Here is a 10,799-nt window from a genome sequence, read left to right on the forward strand (position 1 = left end):
ATATCCATATTTTGTTATAGTATACGCATTGCATGAATTAGCATAATCAATAAAACAACAATAAACATATTTCTGATATATTCTGCTTTTACCAAGATCCATTGACATCAGCAGTGCTGGCCCTGTTGCACATCCGCTGTGAGTCTGTGTGGATCTCTGGCAGCTTCCTGTCAATATACTGCTACAACCGTTGTTGGATGTTCTTCATCAAATTTTATTTGCACGGGATATTAATGGTATTGTTGTATAACTTGAACAATCTCTGGGGTCACCTTAATTCAAAATAGCTGAAATTTGAGTCTCTTCTAGTCACTTGACAAGTAGCTATTATCAAAACTTCTTCATTTTATAGCTCTTGGCCTATGCCATTGTAAATGCCCATTAAATACTTTGGAAAAATTGATTTACTTTTACTTAGAGTCTCTATATTAAACTATTTTCCCATGTATTTCTTACTTGCATTTTTATTTTTAGAGAGTTCTTTCATTGTATAATATCTCTCTCTCTCTCTCTCTCTCTCTCTCTCTCTCTCTCTCTCTATATATATATATATATATATATATATATATATATATAGAGAGAGAGAGAGAGAGAGAGAGAGAGAGAGAGAGAGAGAGAGAGATTATACAATTATATCTCATTTCCACTTTATATTTCTCCAACCTTCTTTAATGATTCTTTTTTTCACCCAGTATGATACTTCCATACCTACTATGCTTCCCCCAAGTTAGGTTATTTTGTTAGCTGTCATTGAATCACCTGAGCCTTCCACTATATCATCGTCTTTATTCAGCTATTAGGATTGGAATCAAATACTAATTCCTAGGTCTATTTTGATGGAATGACTTAGTGTACATTCTTACTCATTGTTACCCAAATACAAGAAAATGAAACACTACTGGGTCATGTACCATTCTCAAAATTATTGCTATGCTTGATCCCATCATTGCAGCTGGTACTTTGATACATCTTCTTGAGGATCTTCCTCCTTTTTGCTGACATAGTTTTCCAAGTATGCTGTAATTTCCCAGGGCTTTTCCTTTCTTCTAACACGTCTCAAGTAGGTGAGCTATGTCTCACTTCTTCCTTCCAAAGGACAATCCCACTGTACATTTTCCAAATACTCAGCAATGGCAAAAACTAAAAATCCTTACTTGAAATTACTATTATAACATGTGAATTTGTATCATTCTTTCAAAATATGTATTTATTGATCTACAAAACAAGGATTTTCAGTTCTAACATGTCATATCTATTACTGTTGATTTGGTTAATCAATGACTATTCTTACATCCTCATTCTGACATAATATTTCATAACTCCTCAGAGATTTAATAGCAATCAGCAGCATTTTCTCCTGAAGAGCAATTTCTCATAACTCATACTATACAAAAACATAAATAATTTTATCCTGAAAATAATGATGGGATTTTTTAGGCATAGTCTGAAGATTGGTGTCAGTTTCCAATACTGTAGCAGAAAAGTTGATTTCCACTCCCTACCCCCAAAATACCTCAAGAGTATCATTAGTTGAACGAATGGCTAACACATGTTTTCTTATGTAAGGATATCAGTGACTATTTTGTATGCTAAAATGAATATTTTCTGGGGGCTTCTTTTGGAGAAACTAGTACAATATAACCTACGCTCAATAGATTGCAACCTCTGTTAAGCCTCATAAAAGTAGGCTCATCTTCTGCATCTCATTTAGCTTCACCCTAAGCAGCAAATTACTGATCTGGCTAATAAATCACTTTACAGGATTCATTCAGATATATCCAGGACCCATACCTGGAAAATATTAAATTTTCATATATCCTTGACAGTCCTGAAAGAGTTTCTATTTCCACATGTCTGTCATCTGCTCTGAATTTTGGGGGAGATATAGAAGCAGTGCACAACAATTGTGAGTAAAATAATGCAGAATTATTTTTCTTTACAGCATATTCACTCAAACTAAAATATTTATAGTTATGTTGTTCTAATTCAGTCATAAAGAAGGATAAATGCAATTAACTATAGTAAAATTGTTAGGAAGAATGAAATATATTCATGTTAAGCAGTTTTGATTTTCATGTTTATATCTTAATAGAACATTCAAATAGCTGAAACTTAGTGGATTATATATGACTTTAGTGTTGAGGGAAAATATCACTTCATCGAAATAAAAAATATATATAACTTAAAAAAACAATGATTTCTCACAGTTCAATTTTCTAAAATCTAATATCATTTTAGAATTTACCCATATATTTTGAATTTCATTTTTATTGCCTAAGCACTACTCAACAAACACCTATAGTTGAGGGCTGATGTAGATTCCTTGTCTATACTTTCACAGAGAATAATCTCTGACTCATTCTTCTCACAGCTCCTATGACTTCTTTGTTCCTTAGGCTGTAGATGACAGGGTTGAGCATAGGGGTGATGATGGTATAGAAAACAGCAAGAATCTTGTCTTCTGTTGGAGATCTAAAGGATCTTGGCCGTAGATAGGTGTAAGCAAAGGGTGCATAGTAGAAAGTCACCACAGTGAGGTGGGTGCTGCAGGTTGAATAAGCCTTCTTCCTCCCTTCTGAGGAGGGCATGCGGTACACAGCGAGGAGAACCCGGCCATAGGAACAAGTAATGCCGATGAAAGGAAACACGAGGAACAAAGTTGTGCTCACAAACACTGTGTATTCATAGACCCAGGTGTCCATGCAAGCCAGAGTCAGCATGGCTGGGACATCACAGAAGAAATGATTGATAGATCTGGATCGGCAATAGGGGATATGGAGAGCATATATTGTATGAGCACAAGAATTGATAGATCCCATTATCCAAGATCCTACAATCATTAGCACACATACCCTTTGACTCATCCGTATAGGATAGTGAAGAGGAAAGCAAATGGCCACATTGCGATCATAGGCCATCGATGTCAAGAGAAGTGCCTCTGCAACTGCTAGGGTCAAGAAGAAGAAACTCTGGACTCCACATCCAATGAAGGAGATCGACCTGTCAGAATAGAGGAAATTGAAAGCCATCTTGGGGACAATGGTGGAGATGTAATTCAGGTCCATAAGGGAGAGCTGGCTAAGGAGAAAGTACATGGGTGTATGGAGATGGATGTTCAGGAGGATGAGCAGGATCATGGATAAGTTGCCAATCAGAGCCAATAGGAAAATGAGAAGGATGAGGATGAAAAGAAAGAAGCCAATTCTTGATGGGGGGAACAGCCCTAATAAAATGAAATCTGTGGATGTTGCATTATAATTCTCCATTGAATATTCACTTGTTTTCCTTAAAGTAAGAGACAAGAATGGCAAAAGGTTAATACAACATCAGGGATTTTAAAAAATTTTAAATACTCTTTTGATTTAATTATTTTAATTAGATATCAAATATTCAATTAGATATTGAAAAATCAAAACTTCTATTAGATATTGAATGTTCAATTTATCTGCATAATTGCATGACCAATATTACCTTTTCATTAAAATAAATTCAGTTACACCAATATATAGTGAAAGATATTCTGCATTTACACATGAAAGTGGATTAATCTTTTAAATCCTTTATTTATTTTAATAGCTTAAATACCTCTGCACTTAATAAGTTTACATATCAGGAGGATAAACATTATAACATAGGCAGAGTGAATTTAAAGTGGAAAATAAGTTGAAATGAGAATGTTATTAAATTATTGCTATATAGATAAATTGGTGATTAGATGTAATTTATTTTCCCAAGTAAAATAATATTTTTATATCCTAAAACATAAATTTTCAAATCCAACCTTTAAAAATAATTTGTTTTTAAAATGTATATTGAGAAGTTAGGCTTAGTTTATAAAGTCACTCTGCCATACCTGACTTTCCCAATTTTAGTAATAAATATTTGGTTTTTTATTAGACATAAATGAGTAGATATCCTAAGACATACACGAGTAGATAATACCATTAAGTACTAATTGATAATCTTATATTTATTTTTTCCTATTAATTATTCTTTTCAATCACCTGACTAGCTCTCTAGTCAATATAGGATAGAATCATTGGTGGATCTTCTATTATACACTAATTTTCTGAAACATTTACAAATATCAGAGTACAGAAATATAAATACTGTAAGATTCTTTCCTGCTTCTTCCTCTCTCTGCCATCTGATTATATTAAAAATATCTTCCACGTAAAACCTCTGCCACATTTGTGAGATGTACATAGGAAATAAGTCTTCAATGATTTCCTTCCTGCTTCAGTAAAAAAAACAAAAAGTGTCTCAATCAATTCTAAGATAGACTCAAGGAAAGCTAATGTTGTGTTTCAGTGGAGTGATTAAATTTTTTGTTTTCTAATTTTATATTCCCATAAATTATGTTTTCAACTACTAATATGTAAATAAGCCCTGACTGTTTAGGGCTTATGCATTTGTCTGTGATCTATATGTTCGGCAGTTCAAAACTACCAGAAGCTCTGAGGGAGAAAGACAGGGCTTTCTATTCCTGTGAACAGTTAGTCTTAGAAACCCACCAGCAGGGTCGCTATGAGTCAGCGGTGATGCAATGACTGTGAGTATACAAAGTGAGAACTTGCAATACTAAATATGCGCCATTAAATTTCATGATGCAGAATCACCAGCTCTCATACATAAATATGCACATATGACTAATGATCATGCATGTGTACTTACCTTTATAGAGGGAGAAAATACACAAATACACACAGAGAAAGAAAAGAGTAAGTCAAAAAGTATTTTTACATATATAGAGGAAATTTAAGTAAACAAAAATTACAATATGAATCTATTGATCTCAGCATATCATTCATCTAGGACTTTTTTAAAAACCAGTTTTGCTTGGCACATAGTACAAATATAATACAATTCAATAGTTCAAATATATTAAGAGGAGCTTTAAAATCATCACCACAATTAATTTTAAAACATTTTCTTCTTTCTTGTATTCATTATTAGATCCCTGTTTTCCCCCAATCTCTCCTATCATACCCCCAAGAAACCATTAATCCAGTTAGTGTCTCTAGACTTACCTATCCTAGATTTCATATCCCAAAAATCACACAAACAAAAACAATAACAAAGTAAAACAGATAAATGCCTTGATTGAAAAGGAAATACAAAATATTAAAAACTAGAACAAATTTAGATGGCTTAGCAAATTTAAAAGGGTAATCAAACGATAGATGGTTAAAATTTAACCCAACTGCATCTGTAATAGCTGACTTTCCAAAACACTCTGAGTTAGAGCAAGGCTATTCATGTCCCTGGTCTGTGTTCACAGGGGATTCACCACATGCTTAATACATGCTCATTTGCCTTCATATTTTTAAAAATTAAAACAATATTTATATAGGTCAAAATGGAGACCAAATGATAAGATATTACATTTTAATCTAACTATATCTGGAACTTCTAAAGTAGTGTTCCAACATTCCCCACTAGAGGACTTAGATGTGCCTCCCTAAATCATGGTATTTTAATTCATCTCAAATGCAAGAAAAAGGTAGAATGTGAGTTTAAAAGATCACAAAAATGGTGCATTTGAATTATGGTGTTTGCAAAGAATATTAAAATTATTATGGATTTCCAGAATAACAAACAAATCTGTCTTTACATTCAATGCTACTTATAAATGAGGAATATAAAATTTTGTCTCATGTACTTTGAATATGTTACCTGGAAAACCTCGTGCTTGATAAAACAGAAGGCTGTTTGGGACTTGGACTAAATGCTAGCTCTAACTTAAGAACAATTAACTCTTACATCATGGCTCTGCTTGTTACTCAGGAAAGGAACACAGAAGATTAGGGTGCTATAGCAAAATGTAGTGGAAAAATTAACTTGTGCCTGGTTATCAGATAAAATAACTTCTGGGGTCTTAGAAATTAAAGGCTTTTCTACACACAGTCATCTAAGTGACATGCTAAGTCCACATGGAAGAAGCACCCCAACATAAGTCACTGAAGGATTGCAGAGCATATAACCTGAATTCAAAGGGGAGAAGAGTATCAGAGCCTAGACTGTGAGAATCCTGTTTGTAGAAGGCTATGGATGGCAGTGGGAGCCCAAGATTCATTTGTGGGAACTACATAGGAAATAAACCTCTGGTGATCTCCCACTATCCGCAATTGAGGGATGTCAGGAAGGTGGTTATAAAAGAGAGCGCATTGGAGAGATGACTACAGAAGATCATATAAATAAAGAAAGTCACATTGCCAACATTCTCAGCAATGTTGCTACCTGCAGCTCTACAGAATCATTAGATTCTCCATATAGCATAACATTGTATACACTTCTAAAACAGTCCCTTACTCCTAGGTTTGATAATTTTAACATACCAGACTTCAGAGAGAAGTTGTTCTCCGTAATTCAGTTCAGTAATTCTTGCATAAATCAAATGCTAAAGTACCTTTAACTTCTTTTCTTTTCACTTTTGTCTGCAAATAGACTTATATGACGACAAATTCTATTACCAGAACCGATGAGAACTCATGGTTGCTTTATCTTGTTACATTTTTTTAAATGCCCAAAGGGTGTCTGTTTATTTAAAACCTAAATTATTTTTCATTCTTGGAATAATTATTGTGTTCACATATTCTGGAAGAGAAGTGAAAAGGGATGTCATTAAGGTTACTTCCCAGACTGATGAATATGCATGTGTTCTTAACTGAATTGTACAACAAGTGATAGACTTTCACAAGCGTCATGTTCATAAAATTTAGATTGTGAAACATGTCTGAACATCTGTAGAGGCCTTTGGTGGTGCAAATCATTAAAAGGAAGATGAATAAGAAAAAGGCTGGCAGTTTGAATGTCCTCAAAGACACACTGAAAGCAAGCATGGTGATCAATATTTTAAAAGTCAAAGCCCATTGATTAATACTACTGTACACACACAAGGGTGCCATAAAGTAAAACTGACTCAAAGGTAACTAACAATCACATCTGGGTTACTGTTAAAATGATGATATAATTCAATCACAGATTAGGAAGATGATTGGACAACATAATAAACAGAAAGAATGCCAATGAATTGTGCACGTGAAGGTTCTTGAAATGTGAAATATTTTGTTGCATTTTATTATCATGGAAAAAATAACAGAATGCATGCACAAATGGTCATTGGCTATCTTTCAAATTCCATTGCTTAAGTAATTCTATGAAGATAGGTTTACTCATCAAACGTTCTTATGCTTTTTAAAGATATATGAGTATATTAATTCGTACCTCTTTTAACTAACTGAAGCAGGTCAAAGATGAAGTTCACTTTTGTGAAATAAAGACAAAAAGTGGAACCAGCAATCAGGTTTTGGACAGAGCTAATAAAGAGGCACCATTCACTTCAAGCAGTCAGAGAGGCAATGCCACGTTACTTCCTTGGGAACTGTATCCAACACTTCAGCATCACCTCCCCATAGTTTGAACTCTGAATGTTCTTTGTTAGTGTGATTTTATATTTTATGTATTAATTGAAGGAGAAAAGGTGACATTCTGTTTCTACAAAGAAGCCTTATGGTATATTTATACTCTATGGGATTTATGCAGTTGAAATCAATTCTGTGACAGTAGGTTAAGGTTTTGGATGCTATTGTGATTGATATGATTTATAATTTGGTGTTTGAAAATGCTCCATTTATCCTCATATAACAATGTTTCTTAGCTTTTGTCATTTGTCTTATAAAGCATTTTATTGACATGTCCTACTTTTGAATACTAGCTATGTATGGGTTTCTTATCACCATTAATGTAAAATATCCTTTTCTTTTTTAAGTGCACTATTAATTGCGTTATGAAATGGGTAAGCCATTTTTCAGCACTTACCTAATAATGATTTCTTATTATTTGTAATCAACCTTCCTCTAAATCATTTACATGCTTCTCAATAAAACAAAGTTTGAATCTGTACCTCATTTTCTACCTTCCTTCATTTAGTCCCGCATAACTAACTGTAGTAAACGTCCATGAATACTCTCTGTGAGGAAATTCACACTCACCTTCCTGTAGTGTCCTGGACACTTCACATAAGTGGGTGGAGAAACATCTGCCACCATAACTTTAGGGTCTTTACTAGTAGGTTCCTCTTATTTGCTGTTTTGTGTGTTCATTAGCAATGTCCCCTGACATAAGAACAGTTGCCGAGATTTTTTCTTATAACACAGAATGGACTTCAGCCAAATCTCTCTCAATATCTCTCTCTCTCTCTCTCTCTCTCTCTCTCTCTCTCTCTCTCTCTCTCTCTCTCTCTCTCTCGCTCTCGCTCTCGCTCTCTCTCTCTCTCTGTGTGTGTGTGTGTGTGTGTGTGTGTGTGTGTGTTGGGGGGAAGTTTGAGAGGGATACATGGTCCAGCTGTTTTTACAGGCTTCAGTACATTAAATCAGTGAAGAATGAGAAAAAATGCTAACTAAATGGAATGGTTGAAGCATACTATCTTGTTGAGTTTTTCTATACTTTAATTTACTATCTAGTAACAGTAAATAAGTATATATTTACATGAAATATCTACAAAGAGACAATGCCATGTTCCTAGAGAGTTTTACATTTTTTACTTTGTAAAGCTTCATATTCACAACACATTAAAACACATAGCATCATATCTCTAAGCAAAGAGAAATTTAGAATCACCCGGGTTCAGAAACATTGTAAACTTCATACTTAGAAAACTATATAAAAAAGAATTGAAATTCTGATCTGTTATAGATTTTAACATCCTTAATTGTGTTCATGATATTCTCTTTTGTCTGAAGTGTTTGTTAGACAATAAAGACAAAGGAAAACCTCATAAAAATTAAATACCATGCATATAATAAATTAAAAGAAAGGGATCAATGTTGTTAAAATATTTCTGTATGGACACAAAACATTTATGTATTTACATTTAAATGTAAATATAAACTCAGACATCAGTATAACTACATCATTGTTGTGAGGTTCCATCAAGTTTGTTCCTACTCAGATTGACTTTAGGTATAATAGCGAGAAACACTGTCAAGTCCTGCACCATTCCAACAATTGTAATACTTGAGCACATTAATGCAGCTGCTGTTCCAGTTAATCTCCACAAGAGGCTTCCTCCTTTGCCTGACATTCTCCTTTACTAAGCATGTTTCAATGCTGACAACATGCTCAAAGTATGTGCGACAAAATCAACCCATCCTCAGACAAGCCATCCTTAATTTGAAGGAGTATTCTGCCTACTTCTTCCCATATAGATTTATGCCTCCTTATGACAGTGCATTGTATAATCAATATTCATCAAGATCATCATAATTTAAACCCACCAATACTGATTTAATTTTACCTTAAAACAAGATATATTGTATTAACATGTTTAGGGGTCAAGAGTTTAGGTACATCTTAGCCATATTCCTTGGATTGAATTTTGCTGTTGTTGTTGTCAGGTGCCATTGAGTTGACCCCAACTCATAGTGACCCCATATGCAACAGTAGAAAACAACACCTGGCCCTAAGCCATCTTCATGATACAGGATGCCCTCAGGCCAAAGAGTGCTGATCATTATGTCCCTATATTTTCACAGGTGTATTAAAGTCAATTTAGTAATGACAAAAACATAGATTGACAGATAAAATTCAGGTATATCCTTCTAATATCATAATGTCAGCACTGCTTTATGCAATCATCTTTTTAATATATTATTTTGCATGTTAATAAGTTATCTCTATAATATCTTTCAACCACATTTATTATATTGGAAACAAATTAATAAATTAAAGATAACATGATTATTTGATAAGCTATAGGCAGAAATGAGTTAAGTACCATGTTTGTGATTATTTTTTATTATTCTAGGTATTATATATTTTAAAATCGCATTCATTCTGCTAAAAAGCCTATTATGTTGTCAAAATAACTATATATTATAATAGGTTATGGAAAAAAGGATGATTTTGGTCACTTTTGGCATGTATTATTTTTAAAATATGAAAAGATATAATTTTAATATGCTACAATATCTTAAATATTTTAGATTAAAAATGGCTCCTAGTGATTGACTCAATAATAAGTTTCAATTACTATAAACCATATAAAATGACCATATAAAATTTAGGTTATTTTTAATGGCTTTTAAAACATTTATATTTGGAAACTTCTGGTGAAGAAAAAGTCATTGAGTTTGTTCTGCAAAAGTATTATGTGAACAGCTCTGATGGTGTATACATTATATAAACATTTTTGTAAAGTAGGCTCTCATTCTTCTAACATCCAGCTGATAATTTCTCAGCTATAATTATTGACTGGAATAAACCAATTACTATGATTCACCCAACTTAATCTCATTGAAGACGTAACAAATATTTTCCATAGTGACATAAGGTCTCCTGATTATATCTGATAATCTCCTTGTATGTCTTATATATGCCAGTTCTGAACATTAGGAAAATAAGGATATTTACAGTCAGGATGAGAAATAAATAGAAATAAAACTGTTTCCTTTACTTTCAATTATATTTTGCCATTGTGAAATATTCATTGTGTTGTTCTCCTAGTTAATTCACACTGGAAAATAAATAAATACAGTAGGACTATATGCTGAACACTAGCTTCAATTTAAGCACACTTTATTTCCTTTTTCTACATTACAAAATACTGTACAGAAATATTTGGAAAATGTATTTCATTAACATCGATGGAAAAATCATTACAACAAAGACAGTCAAATATCCATTTTTCAATCTTATAAAATAAGTTATTTTGTTTTCATTTTGAATCACATTTTCATAATTGTTAACTTTTCTATAGTTTGGATCTATAAACCAGACCTATATCCTCTATATATGTT

At 33.0% G+C, this 10,799-nt stretch overlaps 1 protein-coding gene across 1 annotated transcript; it reads right to left on the reverse strand.

The window, feature by feature from the left end:
- Positions 1-2,327: 2,327 nt before the first annotated feature.
- Positions 2,328-3,266, reverse strand: LOC142441219 (olfactory receptor 2L2-like). Its single transcript, XM_075543270.1, has one exon. The coding sequence runs from the start codon at positions 3,264-3,266 to the stop codon at positions 2,328-2,330; it is 939 nt and encodes a 312-aa protein (XP_075399385.1).
- Between the last annotated feature and the right edge of the window lie 7,533 nt (positions 3,267-10,799).

This window comes from Tenrec ecaudatus, chromosome 2, assembly GCF_050624435.1.
Source record: "Tenrec ecaudatus isolate mTenEca1 chromosome 2, mTenEca1.hap1, whole genome shotgun sequence".
Classification (NCBI taxonomy): Eukaryota; Metazoa; Chordata; class Mammalia; order Afrosoricida; family Tenrecidae; genus Tenrec; species Tenrec ecaudatus.